A 15,150-nucleotide genomic window follows, 5' to 3' on the forward strand; every position below is an offset into this window, starting at 1 on the left:
GTTATTCCTTCCATGTGGACTATTTCAGTGAAGGGGAACCCTAAATGTAAATGGCAGCACATGACTTTTCCTTTTTTAAATATAAAAGCCAACTTAAAACTTAAGCAGTAAGGTGACGTGCAAGTGTTCTAATGACTTTGGCTTAGATATGCATCATAGGCGATCAAGCTATAATTATTTTCTGATGCAAGGAGGAAAGACAACTGAAAATGACAGTTGAATTTCATGTACAAATGAGGCCTTTGAAGGTATACAACACCTTTGTTTCCAATCTTCCAGTCCACTTTCAGCTGCTGCATTTCAGGCTACCACAGGATGTACATTATTAACAACTGCAAGTTAAGCCAAAGAGATCAACATGACTTTAAATTGGGAAATTAACATACTTTTAGATTCTCATCAAGTCAAGCTTACTGACATTAAGAATGGAATTGATCCTAGTTGGGGGGTTCCCTTCTGAGAAAAATGCAGAGCTGAATTTATCACTTGTCATTTCTTTAAACAGGTAAGACACCAATGAGAGTTCAAAAAGGGAAAAAGGCACAAGACTAAAAAAATAAAACTTAATTTATGTTTTTACTGTCATTTTAGAACTTGTTCTTTTGTATACAATCAAATATGGGAACAGAAGAGCACAATTCCACTGTACAGGTTGTAAGTTGTTGCCCAAAGACATGTTCATGAAAGTCAAACCTCGTATCCAGCTTTATCTAAGAAATTCAATGCATTTTTCTATCCATGATTGGGTTTCAAATGGTGGAAGAGTTCCTACAATTATAATGGCCTGGTCTGCATGACACGCCAAGCCAAATTATAGCTTAATGGGACTGGAGGAACATGCAGTTTCCTGGAGAGTTTACAGACTCTTTGCTCCTCCTGCATCTTTTTCACTCACATATTGCGCTCAACTAGGCTTAGCTTATTGTCTGAACCAAGCCTTGTGGGTAAGCTTTCTTCCTGCCAACTCAAACTATGGCTAAGAACAAACCTGCCCGTGGTTGTGTAGGTGTGCTACAGGTTACTTTCTAGGAGCCTGTCTGTTCCACTGCTCCTAATAAGCCGTATTTTGACTTAAAAGAGTGCCATGCAAACCAGGCCAATGGTAAGGACCAATTTGCAACCATTTGAACTAGGCATTCTAAAGTTACCCAACTTGCTATATTCACCAGATGTGCTGATCAAGTCAAACTACTAACAATTTATACAGATGTACAGTTATATTGCAATCAAAAAAGGGGGTGATGAATGCCTAAGTGAGCAGACAATTCGTATTTCACAAGTACAGCTGCTGTAGAAATCCCTTATTTGAGACACATGTAAGAACATTTGGGATCTGACTCAGTGTGCGCTTATGTCAAACAGCAGCAGCAATATTGTAAAAAACAACAACACTATACTGCTTAAAGCAGTTACACCGGCTTGTGCCTTTAGAATACTAGCTAAACAAAAATGCGACTCAGTGCTTCATGAGAGGTTCCAACATGCGTACCAAAAAGGATCTGCATACATGTAGCAAAGAATATGATAGATGACTCTGAGTAACAGATAGGAAAATGCATAAAGACCTTCTTTTATGACAGGATACAATCAGAACAGGGTAGGAAACGACACATTTGCATTTCTGACGACGTCAGAAATAAAAGGTGTGCAGATGACAGATCAGCATAATGAAGAGACTCTAAAGGCACATTTCAGATAGCACAATGATTCTTAATTGTTTCTTTAAAAGGAATGAGAAGTGCATTGTTAGCAGTGTTCTCTGAACACAGCCAAATGCTTATAGTCCAAATGTTTTTCATAGTATTCTCCTCAGTCGATATGGCTTCTCAGCACAACTCCCAATTCAAGCAAAACAAAAGGGAGGGGGGTTGGATGGCTGGGTTATATAAAGGCTGACTGTACTAACAGTATTTACTCATCAGATCCTACTGATCTCTTCTGCGCCCTCTTCCGGGGCAGCCGTCTTGGGGAAGCTTTGTCTGAAGGAAAAGAAGAAGAAAAGTTACTCAATGGGACAAGTTAAATGAGATATTTGGGGGGCCAGGGGAAGAAAATTATTTTCTAATTTATTCCCTCAAAGAACGATCATGCAAAAGGGAGATCTGAGAAGCATCTTATATACGTTCTTCAGTTATGGACATGCAACTAGTAGCCTATTAATGAGATGTCCCTAAAACAATGCAGGATCGAAGCATTCAATCTCAGCTCTGTGATGACAATGGGTGGCTTATTATTTTGCTCTATTTCAGTTTCTAAATATAGAACAGGTGTGTATCTGTTCTAAGGATGAAGGAAACATCATGCCCCACTTCCCTCTATGCTCAAGGACAGCCAAATCAAAAACTAATCTTTACATTCACAAGCTCAAGTTTCAGTCTCTGTAGAATTGTAAATCATACAAAGTAGAAAGAATGCTAAGTATTCAGACAGTAAATCCCCCAAAAGGTAACCATATCAGTCTCTTATGGGCAAACAAAAAGAGTACTATGGCACCTTATACTAACATTTTAGCAAAAGCCACAGTAAGAAATAAGCCACAATAAATGTGTTAATCTTCAAAATTTAATTAGTATTCAGTTTTCTAGATGGTTTACAAGTAATTGGCTGATTAGTTGGTCTTGGTTGCATATAGACAACCTTAAGGGGGCAAAGCAGAAGTGAATGAATGTAACTGTGGGGGTTCCATCTCTAGACCTAGTAACCTTACGTCTTTTCTCAGCTCCGTGGCCGTCCTCTAAACCTCCCTTGCCTCTCTAATGACTTCCTTCGTATTTGCACAGCCCCTTCCACGTATACAACCTGTGTTTTGCCTGAGTTCTACTTTCCCCTGGGCTCATTTCTTGAACTCGATGTCTCCACCATCCAGAGTTTTCTCACATTCCTGTTTTTCAGGCCTCTGCACACTTTGCAACATTTCCTCTATCTAGTTTCTTGTTGAGCCTCCCTCTGCCCACTTCTCTCACCCCCATAGCAGGCAGCCCTTCTGCACTTTAAGTGGTATAAACCTTTTTCTTTTTTATAAAGAAGATCCCATTCTCCATCTAGCTATCTTGGCTCAGCTCCCTGTCACCTTTATCCTTTAAGCCTCATTCTCCAGACATTTTGGTTCTGCTTCTCAGTCAGCTCCCTACTCTGAAATCTTTCTTCAGCATCCTTCTTTCTCAGCAACCTGTCACCCACCTCCCCAGAATATAGCCTGTCCCTGTGTGGCTTTTTATTTCCCATGCACACTTGCAACTTCCTTGGCACTCACAGAGGTTGGCCTAACCTTTTAGCTCCTAGAGCAGCTGTATATTGCACTCCACCACATCAACTCAGTCAGTGTCAGAGGCTTCATTGCCACAAACACAGTACAATATATATTAGTAACTATTTGCCCCTTTATCAGTTAAAGCACCATGATCATGAAGTCCAAGCAAGCAGCAATCTTAATGCATTTTTAAAGCCCTCTAATGTGTTAATCATTATTTTCTATGCAAACTGCTGTTTAGCATCAAGAGTTAGTATCCTATACTATGGAACGAGTGATGTGACAATTAAACTTTTCTATCACGTGTTCTGAAAATTGTTGGTGGTCTATGTTGTTCCTGGCAATCTGAAGAAGGTAGCCAAGGTTTCCTTTGGGAAATTAGGCATGTGAAGCAGATGACATCCCAGTAAGTGCAGATACCACTGAGCCAACCTCTCTTTCAAAATAAGCTCCTGAATGGGCTGTTGAAGGCTAAACTGAGTTCTGGTGACTGAACCATGTTAACAGTGTAACTAAGTTAGTATCTGAACATCAGCTCCCTCAAGATATGCAACAGTAAATGTACCAAGTGGGATTAACTCCAGACTTCTGTTGCATCTTCAAGATACTGATGAAATCCTCCAAACCTTATTACTTTAACACCACATGCAATTATGTGAAGTGTACCAACTAAGCAGAAATGGGTTCAGTGTATAAGAACCTAATTAGTGCACAATATACATTTCAGAAGCCTCAACCCAATAAAGTGTCTCACCTCTTCTACTTTGCACTGAAGCCAACGGAAAAGCAAAACAGAAGAGATAGTAAAGATATTAGAAAAGTCCACAAGCATTTAAAAGATCTAAGAACATATTTGGACTAATTTTTTAAATCAGAAGTCACCAAAACATACAGCTAAAGCTCCACAACTCCCAACCCAACAAAAAAACCCTGTACGCTAATCACAGAATTAGTTTTGTCCTCACCTAATTCTGTATAGATTCAGCAAGTATGCTTTTAACCAGTATGAGAAACAGTCAGTGATTTCACTATTGACTTTACCACTGATTTTAATATTATTGAATACTATTATCTTCTTCAAATTCATATGCATTCTCAATTTTTGGTTGCAGTCTCATTGAAGTTTATAAAACAATCTAATAGTAAAGCAATAATTCTTTCTGGAAATAATTTCAAGTGAATCTGGCAGAGTAAAGAAGGAACATTTAGAACAATCCCTTTCTAAACAGCTATAGGCAGGCATATTCAACATTGTAGTCAACATTGTTCCTCCAGATGTTGTGGACTACAACTCCCATTTTCCTGACCACTGGCATTCTGACTAGTGCTGATGGGAGTTGGAATCCAAACATCTGGAAGATATTGGTTATTCTTTTATAAGAAATTCATTAATAGACTAACAACCTATGGATACTTACTTATCTGGTTTAGAGTTTCTTGAGGAATCCAACTCATGTCAACATCATTTTGATTCGATGTCCCCATCTCTACTTTTTGAGCTGGTCTTTTTCTCTGGAAACATTAAGCACAAGATTTAATAAGGGAAAGAACTCCACTGAACTCCACTTAAGCCATTCAACTTGTAGCATGTTTTTGTGATCACAACAATGGTTAACTTCAAACCCAAAGCTGCTGGCTTTACATTCTAGCAGCAGTTCTAATACATAGTGGCATGAGCATCAATAATTTCTTAAAACAGTGTGCATATTTTACAAATATTTAAAAGTAAAAATCATAATTTGTGATAAATTTCAACATAACACAAATAATTTCAACTTAATTGATTGAATCAGTATTATGGTGAGCCATCATCTATGAACCATTTTTGAAGTTATATTCCTGTATTCAAGTGGCAAATATAGTTTGTCAGTATGAAAAACACATGTTGGGAGGATCAAGTATAGGCCTGGCATGTGGAACTCTTGCAAGACATCAAGCGTCACGTGCTGCACTTGTATCTGATCTTCATGATGAAATAAAAATGACACTTTAGCTACTTTTCACTCTCAATTGTGGCTAAGATTTGCTTATGTAGTCTTCTATTACAGCAACACAACATCTGATGACATTTTACAACATTCTGTTTATAAGGAAGTGTGTGCAGATGCAATCTAGTTACCTCCTAGCTGCAAAGAGAATACCACTGCATGAAAAAAAAACATGTAAATAAACAGGAATTGGCCTACCGTCTCTAAAGCAAATATTAGCTACACTTCTACTGCATGGTAGCTTGATCTTTCTGTAAAATTGCCTTGCATTAAGGCTTGCCTCAAGAAAAGCAATGTTCTAATATATGACATGATATTTCCTTCCAGGTAGCCTATAGCAGTGTGTATAAGTTTCAGTCACCAGCCCATCCACATATTAAAAAGAGCCAGTTAGTTTAACACAGTGTCTTGAGACCACCATCTGGGTCCAGAGTAGCATCTATAACCGGAAAGATGACCTGCATAATTTCTTACCTTCCTAGATTCCAACAGCTGGTGTAGACCAACAATGACAAGCAGGCTAAGTCCACCAAGGAACATATACATAAAAATCCTTGTTTAGAAAAAGGAAAAGAGAAGTCCCGTAAGCTTTCATTTCTCTAAATAGAAGAAAACTAAACAAATCATCCCTTAATACCTTTACCAGATTAAGTAGACAGTTGCTGTCCTAAAAATAAACACACACTCATATACCCATCCCAACATCAACCCCATCTATACTTTGTAGAACACTTTAAGAAGCACTCATCTCTTGCTAGGAGGTGTCAGATTAGCCAACCAAGGGACACCAGTTTCAACTCAATAACTTTGGTGGGACAGCTAAGTGCTCATCTAGATAAATTCTGCCCACCCCAAGCCAAGTTTTGATGACAAAAAAAATTAAGAATGATCCAAATTACTGCTAAATCTTAAATCCTGCAAATAAAACATGTACCTAATGGAGCTATGTGTGGGAAACAAAAAAATCCTCGTCGCAAAGCACCTATGAGTTACTACTCTAAAATCAACAAAGGAGATTATACAGACCTGCCTCAGTGTTGAGATCAGCAGAATATGCCTTGCTGGTTACAGCATGGTGCTGATAATGCCAAGGCTGCATGTCCAATCCCTGTGTGGGACAGCTGCATATCCCTGCATTTCAGAGGGTTCAACTAGATGACCCTCAGGGACCCTTCCAACTCTATGATTCTATTAGAAGTTAGTGGGATAGTGGTGCTTGAGAGGGCATTTTCTTTTGTGGCTCCTAGATTGTGCCTTGTCCTCTGAGGTGTGCCCACCCTCATTACTACACGTTTTGTTTTTAGGTCAAGACACACCTTCGTTCTACAGGCCCTTGGGGGTGGAAGATGTTACACAGTTTAATTGAAGATTAACAGTAGATAACCTGCTCTTGGACTGCATGATGAAGGAGGGACATAAATGCCTATAAAATAATGAAATAAATGAATAAATAAATAAGTTATTTAAATTAAGTCTTACGTTTCACCATCTAATCCATCTTCCCTTTCAATAATGGTAACAGTCTGGTTGAAAACAGCATCTTGAAAGAAGTTTCCCTAAAATGAAAAATACAGTAACATTAATGGCTGCCCAAGATAACAGATTCAAGCCAGTATGTGGCAGTAATATTAATATGGTGGAAACTTGGTTCTGAATGGCTTAGTTGACGAACAAATTGGCTCCAAAACGCTGAAAACCCATAAATAACTGTTCTGGTTTTTGAACGTTGTTCAGAAGCCGAACATCCAATGTGGCTGTCGGCTATTGTTTCCAGGGTGCCTGCACCAATCGGAAGGCACACCTTGGTTTTCAAATGTTTCGGGAGTCAAACGCACTTCCAGAATGGATTACATTCGAGAACCAAGGTTCCACTGTATGAACTGCTCCTCAGTGCTTCGTTCTTGTCTATGATTTCCACTCACATTGCAAATCACAATAAACAGAAAGCTAGTTTACGGGACTCAGTGTCTTGTAGGCCTCAGGTTGTCAACACACATTTTCAAAGCTTTACTAAGAGAAAATGTCCACAACAAAGGAATGAAAAGTGACCACTCCAAGTGGAGTTTGTCTAGAACTTTTGAAAAGGACAAATAAAGTTACATTTGGAAGACTGATGAAGCTTTTTACCTAGGTTTGGGAAGGTGAGGGGAGAGAAGAGGAGGCAAAATCATAAAGATAGCTTATGCTGACCAAAACAAGAAGAATAAAAAAGGCCAACTCAGATTAAAAAAATAAAAACAAAAAAATTCCTTCCAGTAGCACCTTAGAGACCAACTAAGTTTGTTCTTGGTATGAGCTTTCGTGTGCATGCACACTTCTTCAGATACATGGTCAGAAAGTGTCAGAACATTCATATATTAAGTGTATAATGTTGTTGTGAAGAGTTACAAAAAGTAAAGTCAGTATTTTAAAAAGCAAGACTGCACCTGTTCAAATCAGGTTCCAAGACATGAACTCTAATGTCTCCTTCCAAAGCCACTCATCACAAACCTTAGACTATCATATTGGAATACTATCAAGGATTTGGATACACCAGAACCTGCAGAATAGATACCCAAGCCTAAGCAAGATAAAAATGGCACACTTGGATAAACATCACTCAATACTCCTGGATAACATCAGCAAATGCCTAGTTTAACACTAAGGAAACCTTGCCAAGCTTCCAGGCTGTCACTCACATTTTGGTCTTTGTAGTTCAGATTGATAACCAGTCCAAAGGGGCGACCACCCATAGGTTCCGCAGGAATGAAGGAGTATTCAAATGTGGCCTGTCTCTGTGGTGGAACAACTGTGTTCAGAGGAAGTGCAGTGAAATTCTGAATGAAAAACTGGTAATCTTGAGGGTACCGGAACGAAGCATCTAGAGACTCCACAATGAAGTCTTCTGTACCCTTGTTAGTGAAGCCAACTAAAAACTTCACAATGTTGTTTGCTGGAAAATCTAGGAAGAAATTAGAAAATTGGTTAAGCTGAAATTGTGTGTACAACTCAAAACTTGCATAATGTTGCACTAAACTGATAAAGTGTGCTGGTCTGAGGTAAAAAGGAGGCCATTTTTTACCTTCTCCTTTCACAAACAAGATGGTTGTATCAGCGCTAGGGGATGCTTTCGGTTCTCCCGATAGATCTTCTTCCTCTTTCTCTTCTGTCTAATACAAGAGAATGTTTTTGAAAAGCCTATGACGAACAGTGAAGCAATGAATATCTGAAGTAAGACCACTATTGCAAAATCCTACATAAAAGCATTTCCACGCAAAAACATTAATGTTGAAATAAATATTTGGAATTTCTTTAAAAGAGCACAATCATTTGTGTGTCTGTTTGGAAGCAAGTCCCATAAGAAAGCAAAAGCCCCATGTGCTGCCTCTGTCTAACAGGGCTCCTTTGGAAGGATATTTGCTTGCAAGCTGGATTCATGTTCCTTTCTGTTTAGATAGAAGCAGAAAGAAGTGCAATCACTGAATGCAACATGACTGCTTAGACTTGGTTTCTCCATCTTTGTCCATGACAACTAACTCCATTGTGTTCACCTGACTACAATCCTATGAATCTATGTTGAGATTCCAGCATTGCAGGGAGTTGAACTAATGACCCTTGGGGGTCCCTTCAACTCTACAGTTCTCTTCTATGATTCTATGACTAGGTTGTGATCTTTTTCTATCTCTTGCACACACAAAAATGTGAACTTGCACTAAATCTTCATAGTAATGCTAGCATAGAGGTTGCAAAGGCGAAAATCAGGCTTAAAATCTTTTAGCTTCAAGTCTGGGAGGAAGAAAGAGAACATCTACCATTAGTGCTCGGGAAAGAGATAACACAATAATAACTCTTTCAGGCTCCTCCCTGCTTCTAGGGTATGGAGGCATAATAGAAATGCCACCTGTTGTTGCTGCTGCTGTTATTATTTTTTTGTATCTTTATTTTAGATCTTATTATGGTTTTTGTGGAAACTTTTCAATTTGGTTGTGTAATTTTTAATGTCTTATTTATTGTTTATGACAACTTTTGTTGTTGTAATTATGTATTTTTTCCTGTTGTGAGCTGCCTTGAGTATGGTGTGAAATATGGAAGTGTGACATACAAATAAAATTATGTATGCATGTATTATGTACTCCAGGAATGGAGAGGGAAGAGGGTGGGGAAGATGCTAAGGTGAACAAATCAGGAGTGAGCAACTTACCTTTTGTAAATAGAGTTGGTATCAGAAAGCTAATGTTCATATTATCATGTAACAAGAGGAGGCCAAACAAAACAGCTACCAAAATAGGTGTTTGTACACCAAACCACAACTAAGAACAGCCAGCTGCATGAAAAGCAGAAGTGGTCAAATGTACAAAGTATAGAAAGGCTTAGAGTTACTAAGTAAATTATCAAATACACATTTGATAATTGTGTCTAGGCAGTGATATTATACATAATCAAAACCAGCCTTCTGCTGTTGTAATATTCACTAGGATTAATGGGCAATACAGCCATCAGTAAGATTTGCATACAACTTGGTGGCAGTAATACAAACTGTGGCCATCAAGCATTGTACTTCCCTTTGGGCTTTTGATATACAAGAGGGAACCATACTGGAGGAGGGAGACCTGTAGTGGTAGGCTTAGGAAAGAGAACACCAAAAGCCTAAGATATTTCAAAGTGTGACTTTTCCCTCCACAACTGACTATGTGGTCATTCCAACCACTCAAAAGATATTCCCTCTCCCCAATATACTGCTGCATTTCTATCCCTACTGCATATTTTTTTGACCAGCAGTACAGCTCCTTGGGTTATTTCAGCTAGCAAAGGTCTATTTTTACTATATCCTACTTACAGTTGGAGCAGCTCAAGCAATAAGATTTGTGGATGTTCATTATGGCAATTAACAAGGCCAGCCCCCCAATGCCTCAGCATGGCAGCCTAAGGACAGCTTGGAGGAGCAGCAGAACTGTCCTCCAAGGAGCATGTCACCTGCCCCCCCCTTCCCAGCCTCCTTTTCATCCCACCCTCTGAGAGTGGGCAATGGCAGGTATGCAGATGAGGAGAGGGAGGAGTGGCATTTTATGCTTTACCTCAAGAGCAAAACATCCTGGGCAGGCTCTGACAATTGAGTACTCTTGATAACAGATTATCTACTGTAAAGATGGTAGTAATGGACAACATAAGCTTGTGAAACAGAAACAAGTACTTGTAGATGTACCAATTCTGTGGGTTCATCTTCTTCAACTTCAGCTTCATCATCTTCATCTTCAACAACTGTATCTTCAATAGCTTCTTCATCTTCTGTGGCATCTTGAGCAGCCACCAGCAAACTAGAACCTAAAGACAAGGTAAATGAAAAATTATTTTAAATGTAGGCAAAGTTATTCTCGTGTTTAACTTTGCTTTTGAAAGCTTTCATTACACTTACTAAGTTATCAGTTTAGATAAGTTGTGAGGTGCATTTATGTCTCAAGTGAAAAGCATCACTAGAAGTTCAGTATAAGATGATCCAGAGTTTACTCTGATATTTATAAAGCAGTTATCAATATTAATTTTATATACCACCTAATATTGCACTAGGCATCACACAGATTAGAAACATAAAGGCAAATGTCACTGGCTTAAATCCTACGAATAAAACATTATAGAAGGGGTAGAAATAATTAAAATAAATTTTTCCTCACAAAGGTCTTTTTTAAAAAAAACCTATTATTGCAAACACACAGAACTCATCCCACGGCTAACACCCTGAACCCTGTACTCGGGTTAAGTACTTAATTCGTTCCGGGGGTCCGTTCTTAACCTGAAGCATACTTAACCTCAAGCACCACTTTAGCAAATGGGAGCTCCTGCTGCTGCTGCGCCGCCAGAGCACAATTTCTGTTCTTAAGCGGAGTTCTTAACCTTTAGCGTACTTAACCCGAGGTATCACTGTATGGGAATGTTAGTCCAGCTAAAAAGTAGCAAGTATCCACTTGACAAGGAAAAGGACCTCTAGTGAGCAGTTTAGGAGCATGCAGAATATTTTCTACCCCACAGTGGGGTATATCTTGGCAGAAGCTACAACTGAAGTTGCGCTATGGCAAGCTAGCAACTTTGATATACAGTCATACCTCGGGTTACGAATGCTGCAGGTTGCGCATTTTCAGGTTGCGGAACACGCCGAACCCAGAATTACCAAAACGGGTTACTTTTGGGTTTCGGCGCTCGCGCATAAGCACAAAATGATGTCACACACATGTGCAACGGGCCGAATCATGTCATGCACGTGCACAGACGCAGCGCTGCGGGTTGTGAACGTGCCTCCCACACGGATCACGTTCACAACCCGAGGTATGACTGTATTAAGGTTAAGAACTCTGGAATGTGGAGTTACACTAGTTTGTATCAGCATGCCCACACCAAGTTACACAATCACAACACATAAAGAGCTATTTGCTAAAACTGAGCATGACAATGCATGAAAGAGCTTGAAATAAAGGATTTTAGGGCACCTCCTCCAAATGTAGGGCAAAAGCAATCCCTCTTTTTTTGCTCATGGGTAAGACTCCAAATAAAGTTTCCCTTCCTTTCAGAATGTTACAAAAGGAAAGGTCTTAGTCCCATCAAGCAACCACAGCTCAAAAGTTTCATTACAACTCAGTTCAACTGACTTCAACAGAGCTTAAGATCAACATATTGGTTTAATTTAGCTGTCGGTTGAGCAGAAGCATTGAACTAAATCTCTTAAATTGTGATAGTAGACTTCTATCACTAGGATTCTTTAGTAATTTCCTTGAAAAGAAATGTTCATTATGCTAAAAGCACTATGGCAGACCACACAAACTTTTCCAAGCAGTAGCATGCTTTCAAGATTTCATGATCTCTCCTATATATTTGAGAAAGAATGATGATGTGGCATTATAGTGGAGAAGAGGGAGTGTATTCAACATCTGTTATGGCAGCCAGGAACTACCAAGAATTGAGAAGTATAATTTTCCAGTTATCTTAAACTAGTATTGCTGAATGAGCCACCCTGAATTTATCTAAATATTTTGGATGGGGAACAAAAGTGGAAATACACAGCAATTAATATGTGGAACCAGCTCTCAATCAGAACACTTTGCTAAAAATACTAAGCACATGCTATTGCACATGCATAATTGCAACATCATAAATTCTCTCCCATTCAATAAGGAATGCAGATATTTGACTTTTTCCAGAACGAAGAACAGTAACTAGAGGTTCAAGAAAACTGATTTGGAGCCAAGAGAAGAGACATGCAAAACCTCCAGAAGGGCTACCTTATAACTGATTAGGTCACAAAACCAAAGAGAAATACAACACACATGTATCCATGACATTGTACAAGAAAAAAAGGTAATACAAAATCACTGCAAATGAAATTAAAGACTGCTAGCTTTAATCTGAAACTAATAAGCCTATGCCAGTAAACCCAAATGATATCTGTGTTGTTACTATCAGAAGGGTCATCCATAAAACTATAAGGACCCAACATATGACATCTGTGGAAGGTACCTGCCATGTGAGGGACCGCTGGGGAAATAAATGAAAATAACTGGCAGCATTGTAATATGGCATTTATACATTATATGGGTGCAATCAATCCACCCCTCCCCCCAGTTCTGATATGCAAGTTCATGCTGCTTTCATGTGGATTCACCTTGTGGTAATGCATAAGGCATATATCAGAATACACACTGAAAACACAACACCCATCCATTATGGTATCTGCGTATGATACCAGCAATGTTTTATTTCATTTTTGAGCTTTATAATTTATGTGATATTGTTCCAGAACGTTTAACAATTCAAATATACAACATTTCTGGATTTATGTTTTAAATGGAAATAATGCCAGTGGTCTGCCAGGAGTAGGCTTCGTGCTGGGAAGGTACCTTTTAAACACATAATGCTCACCTAGACCTCCAGCTGTGTTACCGCACCCTGTATACCGGTAATTAACCTTGGAAAGCACGTGCAATATTTTCTGTGAAGTATACCTACTCCATAACCTTGATCACACCTGCATATCAATTATAGCCATACATAAGATCACAAACTTGTATTCTACACTAGTTGCCCCTGTATTCCTTCATTTTGGACTCAACTACAGTATATGAGACTATAACCCCAACCACAAACATTGTTTGAAAAATCGAGAACAATCTACGTTTACACCATCTGGTTGAGTTAAGATGTTAATTACTTAATTAAACATTAATTGAACTCATTTGCTGGTATGACACACAAAATCAAATCTATGCTGGTCTCAATTTATACTGACAAGCTTCTTGAGCACGGACCTCCCAAAACTTACCGTACTTGACCTTGCCTTGTACTGCTGCAGAAACATCCAAGAAATTGCAAGTAATTTGTATGATAATGCAATTTAAATACTATTATTGGATTTACTCAGCAGAAACATGGTCTCAACCCTGGCCATGGACAACCACAGGGATATGTTCTAGGTTGTCAACTGAACTCAGGAAAGTAATTTGATTCAATTCATACAGTTCAGCTGACCTCTACCAGTTCATACACCCAACTTTTGAGATCAGTAATTTCCAAGCTCTCCACAATTTTATTAGCTGTAAAATCACCACTCAACAGAACCCAACAGATTTGGGAGAAACTGTTTTCAGTTACAGATTTCCAAGGTTCCTTCAAGGAAACTTGGCTGAGCCCCTGTGAATCTGGCACAAATTTCCTCTGGGCACAAGTTTGCTCTTTCTTTCCCATTCAAAGCAAGGATCTCAAAGCTGTAGTTTGTACGGTACACTAGTGCAACAAGTTGATCACCACAACCTGAAATGTTATGCTTCCGAATGAGTTGCCTGCACTTCAACTCTCACTCTCCTCTCTTTAAAAGGAACAAGAGAAACTAGTTTCCCGATAGCTGTCTATTTGGCAAAGGTTGTCAAAGTGTACCTAGCTTTTTGGCTCGCACGTCTCCAGATGGGGGTCAGAGGCCGAACCTGAACGCTGTGCTAAAAGTAAGAGGAACTACTGTGTGATTTTTCTCTCTCTTCCCCTTCTTTCGTGGGGCAAGAAGCAGCAGCCAGAAGGAATCACAGCTGCACCGGAGGAGACACATGAGCAACGCGCTCCATTCCCACCGAAGGTAAGAGTTTGCAGGAAGAAAAGCGAAACTCCTCGCACAACCTCGGGCTGCTGACACGTGTCAGCTTTCGAGTCTCTCAAAAGGAGGTTAACGAGAAACGTAGAAGTAAACGAAGCTACGACCAGCCAGCACCATGTGGCTATCGGAGGTCTGGACTGACACGTCAGCCTAGCGCATAGGGGAGGGGGGAGAGAGCAGAGCAAAAGGAGACCCCCGCCCCACTCAGAAGCGAAGCCAGAGCGCCTCCGCCTCCGCCCCCGCCTTGCAGAATTCACCAGCAGAAACGACGCGCACAAAGCCGCCTCACGCGCTGCTTCCATTTAAAAAAACAACACAGAAAGGTTCCTTCCCCCACCCCCGGCCCCTCAACCGCCGCCTCGCGTATGCGCGCGAGGCGGAGATAAAGCGGAGCCTCGCCCCCCCCCCGCCTCGTTCTTCCTTTTCTGTTGGTCCGCCTCACCTGGGCCGCTGCGGGCGCCGCCGAGAAGCAAGGCGGCGGGGAAAGCCAGAAGCACGAGCAGCAGCAGTTGGGGAACGGACCTCCTCATGGTAGCGGGCCTACTAAACGCCCTCGACGGCAGTTACTACTTTTTCCTGCCGCGACGCAATGGCGAAAGGAGCTCATCCGGCCCAGGTCCCGCCCACCGTAACCCCGCGGCGCCCTCACGTCACCGCCCTGTCACGCAAGGCCCGTGGACTCCGCCCCTTTCCTGTCCCGCCCCCTCCCCACCTCCTAACTTGCGCGGAGGACGTGGCTTCCCCTGGAAGGAGGAAGGAGGGGCACGTGACTGCAACTTGGCTGGTTTCAAACGCGCATGCTCCGC

General features: G+C 40.4%; 1 protein-coding gene across 2 annotated transcripts; it reads right to left on the reverse strand.

Annotated features, from left to right (window-relative positions):
- Positions 1–550: 550 nt before the first annotated feature.
- SSR1 (signal sequence receptor subunit 1) lies at positions 551–14,978 on the reverse strand. 2 transcript variants are annotated; one of them, XM_033154521.1, is made up of 9 exons: positions 14,787–14,978; positions 10,421–10,539; positions 8,300–8,387; positions 7,917–8,179; positions 6,718–6,794; positions 5,713–5,791; positions 4,669–4,762; positions 4,005–4,019; positions 551–1,979 (listed from the first exon to the last, which is right to left on the reverse strand). In XM_033154521.1, the coding sequence occupies exons 1-9, from the start codon at positions 14,872–14,874 to the stop codon at positions 1,912–1,914; spliced, it is 891 nt and encodes a 296-aa protein (XP_033010412.1). In that variant the 5' UTR covers positions 14,875–14,978; the 3' UTR covers positions 551–1,911. The 2 variants fall into 2 exon arrangements, with proteins under 2 accessions (XP_033010412.1, XP_033010413.1); XM_033154522.1 differs by lacking the exon at positions 4,005–4,019 and having other exon boundaries at positions 14,787–14,977.
- Between the last annotated feature and the right edge of the window lie 172 nt (positions 14,979–15,150).

Source organism: Lacerta agilis, chromosome 7, assembly GCF_009819535.1.
Source record: "Lacerta agilis isolate rLacAgi1 chromosome 7, rLacAgi1.pri, whole genome shotgun sequence".
Classification (NCBI taxonomy): Eukaryota; Metazoa; Chordata; class Lepidosauria; order Squamata; family Lacertidae; genus Lacerta; species Lacerta agilis.

Excerpts from the sequence above, each read along its gene's own strand:
- SSR1 (XM_033154521.1), bottom strand. The coding sequence starts at position 14,874 with ATGAGGAGGTCCGTTCCCCAACTGCTGCTGCTCGTGCTTCTGGCTTTC. Across the intron at positions 10,540-14,786 it reads CGGCGCCCGCAGCGGCCCAG|GTTCTAGTTTGCTGGTGGCT; the intron begins GTGAGGCGGACC and ends CCTTGTCTTTAG. Across the intron at positions 5,792-6,717 it reads GATGGATTAGATGGTGAAAC|GATTTTTATGTATATGTTCC; the intron begins GTAAGACTTAAT and ends TTTCTAAACAAG.